General features: G+C 38.1%; 1 protein-coding gene across 8 annotated transcripts in view; it reads right to left on the bottom strand.

The window, feature by feature from the left end:
• The window catches only part of ENPP2 (ectonucleotide pyrophosphatase/phosphodiesterase 2), a 113,296-nt gene that overhangs the window by 30,566 nt on the left and 66,815 nt on the right, over positions 1-15,915 (bottom strand). For 5 of the 8 annotated variants that reach the window (XM_076005059.1, XM_076005056.1, XM_012753811.2 and 2 more), the window contains exons 12-16: positions 12,471-12,626; positions 10,328-10,436; positions 6,995-7,120; positions 3,803-3,834; positions 2,977-3,104 (exon numbers count right to left, since the gene is read on the bottom strand). In XM_076005059.1, the coding sequence (XP_075861174.1) occupies positions 2,977-3,104; positions 3,803-3,834; positions 6,995-7,120; positions 10,328-10,436; positions 12,471-12,626 (551 nt within the window). The remainder of the gene's footprint in view (positions 1-2,976; positions 3,105-3,802; positions 3,835-6,994; positions 7,121-10,327; positions 10,437-12,470; positions 12,627-15,915) is intronic. The other 3 variants (XM_012753808.3, XM_012753806.3, XM_012753809.3) reach the window with 1 other exon arrangement.

Here is a 15,915-nt window from a genome sequence, read left to right as displayed (position 1 = left end):
CTCAACAAAATCCTAGCCAATTGAATCCAGGTGCTTGCGAAGAAAATAATCCATCACTACCAAGGATGCTTCATCCCAGGGAATCAGGGATGGTTCAACATATGCAAATCTATAAATGTAATTCACCACATAAACAGAAGCAAAATCAAAGACCATATGATCCTCTCAATAGACGCAGAGAAAGCATTTGACAAAATTCAACACACCCTTTTATGATAAGAACACTCAAAATAGGCATAGATGGGGCTTACCTAAAAATGATACAAGCCATATATGACAAATCCACAGCCAATATCATACTGAATGGGGAAAAATTGAAATCATTCCCACTTAGAACTGGAAGAAGACAAGGTTGCCCACTATCTCCACTTCTATTCAACATAGTGCTGGAAGTCCTCGCTACAGCAAGAGAGCAGAATTAAGGGCGTCCAAATGGGAGCAAAAGAGATCAAACTCTCACTCTTTGTTGATGACATGATATTATACCTAGAAAACCCCAAGGATTCAACCAAGAGACTCCTTGAACTGATAAATGAATTTGGTAAACTGATAAATGAATTGGTCTCAGGATACAAAATCAACACACAGAAATCAGAGGCATTCATATATGCCAACAACAGTACAAGTGAGAACCAAATCACGACTCAAATTCCCTTCAAAATAGCAACAAAGAAAATAAAGTACCTAAGAATATATTTAACTAAGGAGGTAAAAGACCTCTACAGGGAGAACTATGAAACACTGAAGAAAGAAATAGCAGAGAATGTAAACAGGTAGAAGAATATACAATGCTCATGGGTCAGCAGAATCAACATTGTTAAAATGTCTATACTACCCAAAGTGACCTACAGAGTCAATGCAATCCCTAGTAAAATACCATCATCATTTTTCACAGATATAGAAAAAATAGTTTTATGCTTCATATGGAACCAAAGAAGACCCCATATAGCAAAATCAATCCTAGGCAATAAAAACAAAATAGCAGGTATCAATTTACCAGATTTCAAACTATATTACAAGGCTATAGTAATTAAAACAGCTTTGAATTGGCACAAGAACAGGAACATTGACCAGTGGAACAGAACAGAGAACCCAAATATAAAACCATCCTCATTTAGCCAACTAATCTTTGACAAAGCAGACAAAAACATACACTGGGGGAAAGAATCCTTATTCAATAAATGGTGCTGAGAAAACTGGATAGCCATATGTAGAAGATTGAAACAGGACCCACACCTTTCACCTCTCACAAAAATCAACTCACGCTGGGTAACAGATTTGAACCTTAGGTGTGAAACTATTAGAATTCTAGAGGAAAATGTTGGAAATACTCTTCTAGACATTGGCCTAGGCAAAGAATTTATGAAGAAGATCCCAAAGGCAATCACAGCAGCAACAAAAGTAAACAAATGGGACCTGATCAAATTAAAAAGCATCTGCACAGCCAAAGAAACTGTCGAGAGAGCCACCAGACAACCCACAGAATAGGAGAAAATTTTCGCAAGCTTACACCTCTGATAAAGGGCTGGTAACTAAAATCTATTTAGAACTCAGGAAAATCAACAAGAAAATAATCAAACAACCCTATCAAAAAATGGGCAAAGAACATGAACAGAAACTTCTCAAAAGAAAACAGAATAATGGCCAATAAACATATGAAAAAATGTTCAACATCTCTAATCGTCAGGGAAATGCAAATCAAAACCACAATGAGATATCACTTAACTCCAGTGACAATGGCCTTTATCAAAAAGTTCCCAAACAATAAATGTTGGCATGGATGTGAAGAGATAGGAACACTCCTACACTGCTGGTGGGACTGCAAACTAGTTCAACCTCTGTGGAAAGCAATATGGAGATGCCTTAAAGCGATACAAGTAGATATACTATTTGATCCAGCAGTTCCACCCTTGGGCATCTACCCAACAGATCAAAAGTCACTTTATGAAAAAGACACCTGCACTCGAATGTTTATAACAACACAATTCACAATCGCAAAGTTGTGGAAACAACCCAAGTGTCCATCAATTCATGAGTGGATTAATAAAATGTGGTATATGTATACCATGGAGTACTATTCAGCTTTAAGAAACAATGGTGATAGAGCACCACTTGTATTTTCCTGGATAGAGCTGGAACCCATTCTACTAAGTGAAGTATCTCAAGAATGGATAAATAAACACCGCATGTACTCACCAGCAAATTGGTATTAATGAATCAACACCTAAGTGGACATATAGGAAAAACATTTATCAGGCTTCAGGCAGGTGGGAGGGGAAAGGAGGGGATGAGTATATACAAACATAATGAGTGAGATGTGCAAAGTTCAGGGGATGGCCACGCTTGAAGCTCTGACTCGAGGAGGGGTGCATGGGCAATATATGTAACCTTAACATTTGTACCCCCATAATATGCTGAAATAAAATAAAATAAAATAAAAAGGAAGGGATAGTCTCTTCAATATTGGGGAGTTTTTTGTAGTTCAAAAGAAGGAAAACATCTAAAATATTTAAAGTGACATAAAACATGTTCACAATAACAGAGGTTTTAAGATGAACAAATTTTCTGAAGTCTTCTACAAACACTGGTACAGGCAAAGTCTCATCAACTGAGACCAAATTAGCCCAGCATGCTAGGGCAAGGTCCCAGTTATACTTTTGATTTACTCAAGGAATAAGAATAGAGGTTAGAATACAAATTCTAAAAATGAAAGTGATACACACACACACACACACACACACACACACACACACACAAATGCACTGTGAGACTACAAAGAGACATTGAGATACTAAGACCCAGAACACACAGATATATTGTCTTAGCACTAATTGTTTATCTAGCCCACAAAATCTTTGGAAACAGCAAGATTTCCAGCTGAGATTTCTTTTAATGATAACTAAGGACCTTAAAGCCCCAGTTGCCAAAGAAGTGGTTGTGAAGATGAGAAACAGGGACAGCTCATCCCCTAGTTACCTTGCAACATGCCACCTGCGGTCCACCAACAAATGGATATCCTCAATTCTTCTGTTGTTGGCATAGTGCAAGCGTTTGGGAAGGTGCTGTTTCATGTAAGGTTTAAAGTGCTGATCTGGTTTTTTACACTGAAACAGAAGTGGAAATTAAGACTTTAGATGGAATGTCTTCTAGAAAAAGTCTTAGATATTCTATCTCTAGTACGTTGAAGGTTTTAAGCCAAGCAAAAGGTTGGCTAGTGAATAAATGGAATTTGTTGCTCCCTATCAAATACATGCTTCAAACAATTAAGTTCAAAGGGGATTAGATAACTCTGGAGATGAAATGCCAGGCTATCAGAGGAGAGTCAGGAAGTTTAAGATACATTCCTAACTTAATGAGACCATCACTAAGAGCAAGTCAAACTCCAAGGGCTTTCCCCACTGCTTCTAGCGAAGGGTGGGGGTGGGAAGGTAGGAAGGAGCTCACAGGTTCAGACCTTTCTGATTATATGCTTTTGTACTTTTAAGGTCTCTACCCTGCATTCAGGAACAATGGAACAGGGTGGTAGGCAGATCTGGTTCAGAGAAAGTAAAGATTTGTTTAATCATGAATGAATACTTTTCAGTTCTAATGGGAGGATCGAATATTCTCAGTTTGTATCATTGCCAAGACCATTGGGGAGCCTGCAGCTGACCACAGGCCAGAAGTTTTGAAAGCTCTTAAGGAAACAAATACATGGGATGGCAGGGCAGTGAGGAAAATTGCCTCGCACAGGGGAGGCAAACGCAGGAGGGGAGCCCAGAGGCCTGGTGGGGCCAGAGACCTGGTGACTTGCAACACTTACCGTGAGGTTAGCAATAATGGCTTTAGGGTCATCTGTTCAAAGAGAGAAGGAGAAAGATTTCAAAAAAGAGAACAAGAATCACCGAGAGAAATCATTTTTGCAGCAAGATACTCAGTTATTTCTTTCACCACCCCCCAGAAGAACTGTCACTGTAGTGTTTTGTTTGCAATTGTGTGCAGGTATTTAGCATTTGGTAATTGAAATGCAGTTAAGAACAAATCCTGTAGTAAACTTCCCCACTAGATTCAGGTATCCTCTTCCGAAGGGAATGTTTCCTTCCATAGCACCAGGATACTGCCAGGTAAACTGCTTCTTCAAGTTCCCCCAAATGGTTCCTCTGGAGACTTAGTTTATTTGCAATTTAACCTCAGGAGCTAAACTGGGCATTTGGGGCTTTTACTGTAACTTCCTATTTATCTACAGATCTTTGAAACAGGTCATCATCCACTTTAAGACAAATCTTCTAATCCACTCAGTTATTTTTTTAAACAGAGTTCTGTTTCCTTAGTAATATCATGGGTCTAATTATATAGGTAGCCACTCCTCTCCAGCCATAAACACACACGTGTGTGGACCTCTTTTATTTTCATGAGCAGCATTAAAGGATATTTTTGTCAATACTCTGAACTAGCTAAAAGCAAAACTATGTAAATGATGGCTGTGCATAAACTGTGGATAGGATCATATTATGTGAGGGTCCCCTTTTAGGGGAGTGTAGGGAGAAAGAGGACATTGTAGGTTGTTTGGATTTTGTTTTATTTTCAAAAAATGTGCTTCAGTATGTCATTACAGAATCAGTAGAAAAGGATAGCAGTGTTCAGAAGAGATACCATCTGTCACGATGCAGTCCTTCCCAGAATATGAATGCCAGCGGAACGGGCCTTGTTGCTATCATTTGCAGCTATATCCCTGGAGACTGGTGTATCATAGGCCCTCAGTACACATTTATTAATAACATATTAATAAATATTTATTCATATTTGTTAAAATGCATGAATAAGAGTGCCTCTTAGGGTATAAATAGACACACTCCAAAGTCTATTTTCAGAATCTTAGTTCTAAAGTTTGAAATCCAAAGCTATAATGGGGATTCCATTGGGCTTAAATTTTAATTACACCTTTTACTATAAAATGAATGAGTAATAATGGTAGCAGTGATGGTTAACCCAAACTGAATCCATCCCATGCACCTGTCTCTCCATAAGAGCTTTGCAGGCACCTTCTCTCTGGTTATTCACAACAACCCTGGGAGGTCAATGCTGTCCTCACCAAGCCAGTGGTGTTCAGAAGATATAGGAGCTGGCACACTGGGACCAAACTGCCTGAGCAAGCTGTGCCTTGAGCCTCTACACTTTGTGGCCTCATAAACCATAGTCCTCCAAGGGAACAAACAAAGTTCATGTTCTTTGATAATCAAGAGAAATAAATAGCATGTACTCAAATAAATTCCAGAGGATTACTATAAAATAGCAAATGCCCGAGCCCATTTTTTGGACACCAGCTCTTCAGTTCTGAAGAACTTAGTCCTTTCTTTCATGCTAACAGTCCCCACTATGTGTGAGGAAAGGGGTATGGTTCAAAATCCACCAATCTGGGTTCAAATCCCAGCTCTGCCACTTACTGTCATCCTCCAAGCCAATTCCTTCACCCCTCTTTGAGCCTTGATTTTTACTGTCTACAACATGGATAATAATACTTACCACATGGCTATTAAAAGGATTAAATAAGATTGTGTGTGTGTACATATAAATATATATATATATATAACTGAAACAGTCATGTGACCAAGACACCATCATAGCTAGTATTTATATAGCTTTGATCTCAATTATATCTACACAATCTCTCATTTAGTCTTCCCAACAATCCTTATTTTACAGGTGAGGAAGCTGTTTAAGTACCTTATTCAACATCACACAGGGAGTCCCTGGCAGAGCTGGGATTCAAACCCAGACACCTGTGCCCTTCGCCACCCCACTCTCCTGTCTCCCACAAAATGAAATCACATTGCAAAATGTTTTGCAAAGTACGAGACATTTTGTTATTGCTAGTTATTATTTTATGGGCCTTAGGAAAGTTTTTCTTCCCCTGAAAAGAATCTCCCTATTACATTTACTGATGTCATGCATGCCGTTCAAAATAGACAAAATCTTTCTTGTATACCCCTCAAATGCAAACACTAAATTTGAGAGGTGCCACGATAACTGCATCCAGTCTACAGGGAGGGCCTGCCTATCTCAAGTGGGCAGGGAAGGAGGACACAGAAGACAGGAAAGGCATAGAGAAGAGAAGGCAGAAACACCCACATTCTGTTTATTTCACAACGTTGCCTGGAGCTGACCTTGGAACAGTTCCCATTTGTGTTGACTCAGGAACATAACTTGGGAAAAACTTAATTTTCCAAAGCTTTGAGGTTAGTGTCAATGGTTTCTTATTCCCAAGGCTAAAAACTGTTTAAAAACTTTTTTTTTCAAAATACAGCATGTCCCCAATAAAACTGGGGACTTCTCAAAAGCTAGGTGGGGAGCCCCTAAAATCCTTAGTCACAAATTAAAGTTCTTATCAGTGGCATATCATAACCCGAACATGTAAAACGCAAGTGACAAGATTATTCCTGTTTATTTTGTTTCTAATCTTTCAGAACAGCTGCCATTTCCCAAGGGCTGAATATTTTTTCCTCCCAGTTTCTGCTAATCACTTTTACAAAGGGGAAGACCCTCCTTCCACAAGGTTCCTAGGAACTCCCAGGATCCAAATGTGGTTCTGCCAACCTTGTCATAGACTCTCTAGTTTTAGCTAAAGTGCCAGCCTGAACTTCTTGTTGAAAAATTCTTCTCTTAGAAACAGAAGTTTATGGTTATAAACATGCTTAAAATTAAGTGCAATTTCCACAAGATAAAAACAAGAGCAAATATTTATACAGTGCTACTATGTGCCAGGATCCACTCTGAGCAATATGTGTAGATTAATTTCCAAAACAGCCCTATGAGATAGCTACTGTTATTTATCATCCCCATTTTTCAGGTTTAAAAAAACTGAGGCTTAGCATTTAAATGACTTATTTAAGGTCACTTAGCTAAGTAGTAGCAGACCTAGAATTTTTACCCAAATATTTCAGCTTTAGAAAACAAGTCCTTACCAATGCCACTGTATTATCACTCTAACAACTCAATATTTTAAGAATCAACTTACATTTAGCATTATTGCTAAATTTGGGCCGAATTCTTCCTAGAGTTCCAGGCACTAAAGTAATATCATCCACATTAGTCAGGTAATTGCTCAAGAACTCAGTTCTATCACATGTGACATCTTCCATTCCTATGAGAAGGAGAAAAAAGGTATTAATATTTGCATTATTAAATATAAAATTAATATATATAATTTTAACAGGCAATATCAAAATTAAAATCATAACACAGATGTTAAAGATAACATGCAGACATCTCTTGCATTAGTTTTTCACAATTTAATGGGAGGAGAGCCTGAATAGCCAAAGCAATCTTTGGCCAAAAAGAACAAATCTTGAAGTATCACATTATCAGACTCCAAATTATACTACAAGGCTATAGTAACCAAAACAGCATTATACTGGTATAAAAGTAGAGATGGACCAATGGAGCAGAATAGAGGACTCAGAAATAAAACCATCTACCTACAACTAAGTGATCTTCAACAACACCATACACTGGGAAAAGGAAGCTTTATTCAATAAATGGTGCTGGGAAAACTGGACAGCCACATGCAGAAGAATGAAACAGGACCCCTATCTCCCATCATATACAAAAATTAATGCAAGATGAATAAAAGATTTAAATGTAAGACATGAAATCATAAAAATTCTAGAAGAAAATGTAGGAAAAACTCTTCTAGAGATCAGGAGGAAACCTCATTTTTGAGATTTTTAAACTTGAGTTAAAATTATTTAATGTTTCTTTAAATATAATCTTTCTGCTAGACTATGATTTAGCTATATCATCTTGCAAGCACTAGAAGGCTTAAAATGTATCATCTCAATTATCGTTTTAAGTCTTTCAGGGAGAACAGCAAGACAAAGAATGTAATTATGATTTTAAAAAAATACTATTTACACAGTCCTTATAAAAAGGATATATTCTTTTAAAAGAAAAAAAATCATAGATCGCTTCAAACACTTCCCAGCTGGGGGTGGTATAAATAAGTGAAATATACAGTTTTATATCTCTTTCACAAAATGTCATTGTCTGACTCTCTAACATATCTCCTGTTGAGCACATAATCACCAGCCCTCACTCTGTCTCCACTGGTGGCCTTGGATGTTACTGACAAAACAATACTGGCAACAAGAGATGAGAAAGAAAAATGTCAGTTTCAGTGACCACCCAGACTGAAAAACAACACTGAAAATAAGTTGTAAACAATGTAGTTAGTAAGAACTGAAAGCTAGCACTCAAAACACAGAAACGTCTAGGTAGAGAATATTTTTTAACCAACAATCATTCCTCCCCCACCCTAAGATTTGTTTCCTTCCCCTGGTCAAGTAAAATTTTTTGATTAATATTTAAAAGTTTAAAAAAAAATTCAAATCTTAGAATCATAGACTATAGAGGCTAGTAGAGACCTTTATTGTCAATCTTGGAATTTATGAGATGACATGGAACTATAAAGGTTTAATATATTTATTGCTTTGCACAATCCAGTATACAAATATTCTCTAAGAGGGCAAATAAGTGATCCTGTAAAGGATCCCCTAAGGTTTTGGAATAAAGAAATATAACCCAGAGTGACTCAGATCTGGTAAAATTCAAATTATCACCTCCTGGTATCATAGATCCAGAAGACCCACCTCCACCCCATCCCAGCTCTTAATACAAATTGGAATGAAGAGAGAGAGACAAAACATATCCCAGCATAACACAAGAGTTATACATCTTGCCTTTTAACATTTAAATCCTTAGGAAGAAACATAAAAGCAATGAACAGCTACTATGTTCTAGTACAATGCTAGATGCCCAGTAAGGGAAAGTCTCCAAATACATATTAATGGAAAACTAGAAGGACCTTCTATTTCTTACATTTTTAGCAAGTCACTTATACCACCCCAAAGGTGAGCAATCTTCCTTGCTTTCAAAGACCATCAGGCACTGTGCTAAGTGCTTCTCACACATCAACACCCGTCATCCTCCAGACTAACTTTGCGTAGGTGGTGGTAGTGTTCTCATTCGACAGATGAGGAAACTGAGACGTGGAGAGGCCACGTGAGGTGTACAGTGTCATGCAGCACTTGAGTGGCACCGTGCAATTTGAACTCCACTAAAACTCATTCTGACCCCAAAGCCCATCCATGCCCTGAAACACTAGGCCATGCTACCTTTTAAGAAAGAGATGCTGCAGCTTTCTGAAACCAAATGGATCTACTCATCTGAGAAGCCTGCACACTGAGAAGACAAGGTTTTAATCTATCCATGACCTTTACAATGCTTCAGCATGTGACTCATGGGGGCCCATCTACTTCTTACAAGTCTGGCTGCAGCATGCCTGCAAAGGCTCTTGAAACCTCTGGGCAACTTGAATTGAAACAGTTTTGACACATGTTCCAAATCCTCTGCCCTGCCTGTAGCTCTCCACCAAGCCGAACTCATGTAACATGAGAGGGTTACATTTAATCCCCTCAGAGAAGAAAGTCCCCACAGCTTTTTTTTTTCCCCTAGTTTCTCATAGATCTTCTAGAACATTCTAGAAAGAACTTCAGGCCCAGAGCAGAGCTTTGACTAGGGATATTTGCCTGCCATTCTTAACAGAACTGCCAGAGAGTCAACTAATTTTCATCTTTCAAGCTCCACTAGAAGGGAACCACCCCAAATTCCAAAGTCAGTGTTTCAATTTGACAGCTCTGGAATGCAGAATGCACTCCCTAGAACTTAGTGTGTATGTCTCCAAGCTGTCCCTTCCCTCCAACACCCAGGTCTGTAGCCAATAGTGCTTATTATGCTCTTGATCACCTCTAAGAAGCGGTCACGATTCTTTTTTTTACTTTATAAAGTGATTTAGAAAAATGCTTCCTAAACTACTTCTTCCTCTTAACAGTCTTCTGTATTGCAGCAGGGCCCTCTGGATTTGGTCTCAGTGAATTCAGGGGAACGATTTGACTTCTACACATAAACTCTGTGGGCTCCTTTTGAGGAAGTGGCTGGAAGGGATGAGGGATTATCACCCCATACGTCACATTCACAGAAGAAGCTATTAATATCACCAGAAAATTGTCAGCAACACTTTAACAAGAGACAGATTTTTGTAGAAAGGCCTTTTCCTGCAAAGAGTAGAAAAAAATATGGGAAGTTCTTGCTTTTGATCAAAATGAACCCAGGGTCATCTCAGGTCATCTCATACTTTTGAATCATGGCTTGATTTCTTTCCCCACCTTAAAGAAAGGAGGAAGGAGGTTAGGAACAGAACCTTAGATTCTGAGGACAGACTCGGAGGCCTCCTTTCCCCAATGCTATCAGAAACATTATCTCTCCTATTAGCAAAGGAAGAATAAAGCTTTACCATGGTCTCCAACAAAGATGACATTGACACACCGATGCAGCTTCAGCTGTTTCAGTCCATCCATTAATTGCCCCACAGTTTTGTCAATTTCCCTCAGAGGATTTGTCATCTGGAAAAAGGAGCAAGTTAGTCCCTGCAGGGATTTTCCTCCACTTTCAGTTGCTCATAGATCTTCTACCCCTAGAACATTTTAGGAAGGAAAATTTCAGGCCTAGAGGCAGAGCTTTGTCTGGGGAGATTTGCCTGTCAGTCTTAAAGGAAATCTGGTCTAAGCACTTTATATCTTTATTCTTTCAAGAGAATTGAAACCTCTCCTCATCCAATTCCTTTAAAGATTCTTTGGTATAAAAATATCAAAGATGTTTATTAAGGGAAACTCTTTTTTCCAGAGATAAAATGTGCTTTGTAAAATGCAACATCCTTTAAATCCAAGAGTTTTGAGAGTGAGCAGAAAGTCGGGTGGACAGTTCCCCGAGTGAAATCACAGTAGGTTTTGAGGCATGGCAAGAAGACAGGGGCTATGTGAACCAAAAAGCAGTTCTGAGGTTAAAATCATAACCTTCTACTGGATAATAAATTAGAATATCATTAACACAATGAGCTTCATCTCATTCCAAATAATTTAACTGCCAATTTTTGAGAGACTAGATTCTTAACAGAAGAATCTATTCTAAGAAATAAGCTGCTACTTCTCTGCTTGGTTCCTTTCAAGCTGATTTTGAGGGAAATAAGAATCTACAAGAGTCCTAACTTAAACAGAAGTGAACCTCTGAGTTTTTTCTAGGTTTCTCTTTTAGTCTAGCAAAATAGGAAAACACAGTTCTCTGAAGAACATTTCCAAAGCCTAGGAAACATAATCTGTCTCTCATTTTCTTGCTTCAAATGGGAGTTTCTAACAACATGAAAGCTCCCACAGCCTAGAGGCCTTCCCACTCCCTCTCATCTTTAACTGTGCAGTGGAAAGATGTTTAAGAAACTTCTCCTCAGACAAAGAATAGAAAGATACAGGAAGTATCTTTAGGTGAATGTTACAGCTTAGCTAAAAATCACATATATACACCCAAAATGACTAAGATAAGAACAGAAGAGATCTGAATATCATTTTTACTCAGACATATAATATTATCTTCCATTAGCATCTTCTCAGGTGAATCAAGACCTTTCCTCATATCATTTCATCAGTGAAATCAGGCGTAAATTTTTTTCTTCGTAGCAGGGGTAAGTATTTCAAATCCTGTCCCAAGAAGTAAGTCACAATTGAAAGTTGCGGAAAGAAATGTGCAGTATAATCTGAAGAGTCTAACAGATGTAGGGCTAAGTGACATTTGCTTCTGAGAAAACCAGGCTCTCTTCTAATATCTTTGTCTAGACAAAAAAAAAAAAAGTCAATGCACAACATATGTTAATGCTTGGCAATGACTTGTTTTCCTTTACTCAGCAGGATAACTCAGGTAAAATCCAGAACCTACTTCTTACTGAGTGGCTCAGACAATCAGAAATAAGATACTGCCTACAGAGTATTTGAAGATTTCAGCAAAAGTAACAACCCATAGGCGCTTCTGAATGTACTGGAAAGAGTGGATATTACTCATATCACTCTAAGACTAACACGACTCGAATGGCCCATTGTTTTCTCTTTCTTTCTATCTCCGCTCTTCCTCTGTTTATAGCCTAAGACCTTTTCTGATCTCTGAAGGTACAAAAAATCTAAGACAACTTTCCATTGAATTCTAATCTGCACTGTCTTTGAGGATTTCCCCTTTTACCTTGCAGGATTGTTCTCAAGAACCAGGGCCACAAACTATGGTGACTGATTCTGTGAATATGTACAAACAAAACCAATAGCTTTCTCAACGTTCACATAAACCTAAGTGCCGTAACTAGTTTTAGGGCAACTAACTTTAAAAAAAGTAAAACGTTTCTTCTTCTTTTTTTTTTTTTTTTCTGTCATGGTGAAAGTTCAGGAAGTCTTCACATAAGTGTTAACCTCTGAAGTACCAGATTCTTCTGGACTCAAAGCTAAGGACGATGCACCAGAGTTTTTCAAAAACTTAATTCAGCTGGTTTTCAAACTGAGGTACTGAAGGAAACCTTCCACTCAGACCTGCCCGCCACACAGCTTTGGAACAATAGATAAACTTACTTTGTCCTGACGAGTTTCCGCAGCGTACTGATCCATCCTATGTAATTTTCTTCTTCTTTTCTTTGGAGGAGCAACTGGTCTTTCCTGTCTCCTCTTAGGGGCAACTTTCCTCTTAGGTCTCTTAGCCGGAGTAAGAGGGGAGCCATAACTACTCTCCTGTACTGGCGGAGAGAGATGGCTGGACTCAGAAGTCGTCTGTCCCTCTGGGTCGGGTAATAAAGCTCACACTTTCCCGAATGGGGCCAGCCAGAGTCTTAGTTAGGAAAACTAAGGCTCCTTAAGTGAGAAAAAATTTGGAACGATGATTCAGGGAACTCTATCGAGAGAAGCCTCCCAAATTGATCCTGATGCTGTTGACACAGCCTCTTCACTGAGAACAAGAATACAATTTAAGAGAATTCTTTTGGCTGAGGAGCCTACGTGTGGATATATCTGAAGGTGACATTAGACAAGCTCTGCATTCCATAACTCCTGCATTAAGGCAAGACCAGTTGTTGGTTATGAAAAGCTCTCCATTTATAAAGTACTAGCTTAAAACTAAACAAAATACTAGTCACTTGGTCATATCAAGATGACAACGAGGTTCGAGAAATTGGTTCCAATCTGGAATCTGATGAGTATCTGGTCACACCACCAAATACAGCAAAGCAACTGTCACCTTCACTGAAAAGGATCAGGCAAAAAATGTAAAAATCAAGGATGGAAGGAAACATAAATAATAAGCAATCCTCTTTAGTCATTAGTGTACTTCCACAAATCAGGTCTTTCAGCAGGAGAGAGAACTGCTCACTAACAATTGAGGTTTCCATGATGGAAGAACTCTAAGCCAAATTCTTTTTTAAAACTAGGCAAAATGTAAAAAGTTATCAAGATCTCTTCACCTTGGTATACAGATCAAGAAAGAGTCTACTTACACTCTTGCTATCAGAAATCCCCATTTGTGGGGGAAGTTGCAGTGATATGCATTTTGTTTTGAGAATCCAGAGGGTGATAGACAAAACCGAAGATAACCTTTTGGGATTTCCAAATGCTGGAGAAAAACAGGCCCCTGATTTGCTGATGGTGCAAAGGTGAATTAAAGCAGCAAGCCCTGCTGTCTACCTAACTGACTTCTCTCCTCAGTAGGACTGTTCCAACAGCCATTCAGATGCAGGAAGGGGCAGGAGGAGGAACAATGTTAGTGTATCCGAGAAGGAGGACATCGGCCATGCGATTTCACTGTTTCCAGGGCAAGCGACGGCAAAGGCACTTCTACTTCTGTCTCATCCTGTCTCTCCAGCAGAGCGATCAAAAGACTCAGCCCCAAAGGCTTTGGTTTTGTTTGTTGGGATTTTTTTTTTTTAATGCTTCTAGTTTTAGGCAAATGTCCATGAGAAGAGCAGCAAAAGGAAAAGAGGGTTTTCCATTTCATGGTCACCGAATACATTCTGCCAGCACTCAAGTCTGCCCATCAAACACTAGGCCATTTGCAAGAGATCTCAACATTCTGAAGACTCCAAAGGCGAGCCCTTCCGTTTGCAGCAGGTTAGAGGAGCAGTAGGAGAGTAGGGTTTAGTCAAACCGGGTTCTCATCCAGTGATTATATTGCATGTATTTCCTTCTTCAAATGTTAGAGGTAGATGAAAGCTAAGTTTTCACTGACCAGCCATACTTTAGCCTGAATTTAGAAGTTTTAGCCTGAGGTTATTAAAAGGATGGGAGGGAGAGGGGCAAATTTCCCTGCGTTTCAGAAGGATACTTTGCCATCTGAAGGTAGGGAGTAGCCAGCCAAAGCTCTGCCTCTAGGCCTGGAAGAGCAGCCAAACAAAGGGTCACAGAGAAAGCATAGACGGTCAAAGAGAAAAGGATTGCGCCAATAATCAAAAGCAAGCATATTTTTGAACATTCACCATTACACTATGAAACCAGGAGCAATACTCCATTTCTAGAAGCTATTAGCTAAATGTTTGGTCATCTCAATGAACAGTTTTAGAGAATCATCCTGAAAAGAAGTGTACTCAAGTATTAAGTAAATAAAGCATAAATCTGAGCTGAATTCATCTCCTTGTAGCATACAGCATTTTGCTAGTTAGAATCATTTCAACTGAATTTCAAATGCAAGTTATTTTTTCATTATATGTACAAGATAACACGTTACAGATTTTTAAATAACCTTTCAGCTAGTATGTATAATCTTTTTGTGCAAAATAAAGGCATATAATGATATATAGGTAGATTTAGGACATAAAGGTATATAAACCAATTATTCTATGATTTAAAAGAGGTTTTGCTGACTTGCTGACTTACTGACTTGCTTTGGTCTATTGTTTTAAAAGTATAAACTATTGTTTTTTACTTTCAGTTAGAGTAAGATTCCGAGAACCAGATGAGAAACAGTTGAAATCTGAAAATATCCCTTGCCTTTTGAGAAGAAAGTAACCAGATAATCAGGTTATAATTATTGAAGTATACCCTGAGGTATCCAATTAAGAGTGTTTACCCAGTATATACATGAGAATATCCCAGTATCAAGAGGTAGTAATAGTAAAAACAATGTAACATGAATACCTCCAGCTCTTAATTCAAAAATAATGTAAGGAAAATCTGTTTATATATTTATAAGCAACCTTAGGCATAGAAAAATTATTATAGTAAATTAAATTACCCTGAATCATGCTTCATGTATTCATTGCTCAATATTAAAAAAAAAAAAATTGTTGCTTTTAACTTAAAACACATATACATATACTTTCAAGTAGGTAATTGTAACTAAACCACATGTATTAGAAAACCAAAGAAGTTCATGGATAAAGAACGTTTATGGTTAAGCCACATAATTTTTAAGGTATGAGATGAGTTATACCTCATCTGTATTGTTAAAAGCCAAATTCTGTCATAAAGAAAATGTTCTGTGTGATTTGAATGCGGTTACTAACTGACCACTTTGCTTACCCCCTGGGCTGACCAAGGGTTAAATGGTTCCATGGGGGAAAAAACATGGTCGGGGAGTCAGAAGTTCTGAGGTTCTATCTCCAAGTTCTCCCATTCCAGCCAAGCAAATGTACTAGTCTTTTACTTTTAAAAGAATAACTATATCAATCCCTGTTTTGCCTACCCCACAGAGTCTTTTAAAAAATATTATTATTCAAGACAAGATAAATTTTTAAGTAGTGTACATGGAAACTGCTCAGGTGCTTTGTTTTAACATTTTAATAAAATGTCATTCCTTTTGTTCACTTTAGATTAATCTCAAAGAAGACATCCTAAAGATAAAACAGCCACTCTTGCTTTGTTTTTTTTTTTCCTGACAAAATAAGATTTGTGTTTCACGTATGCAGATGTTTATCATTTGTGTTTCATAATCGTGCAACAGTGGTTAAATATCACAGGGATAGAAAAAGAGCATCAGATCTCTATGACTTCAATGACTTAAGACAAACTAAGAACAATTTCAGACAGCCATTAG

This window comes from Microcebus murinus, chromosome 7 (assembly GCF_040939455.1).
Source record: "Microcebus murinus isolate Inina chromosome 7, M.murinus_Inina_mat1.0, whole genome shotgun sequence".
Taxonomy (NCBI): Eukaryota; Metazoa; Chordata; class Mammalia; order Primates; family Cheirogaleidae; genus Microcebus; species Microcebus murinus.
This window is presented reverse-complemented; position numbering and strand designations above follow the sequence as displayed.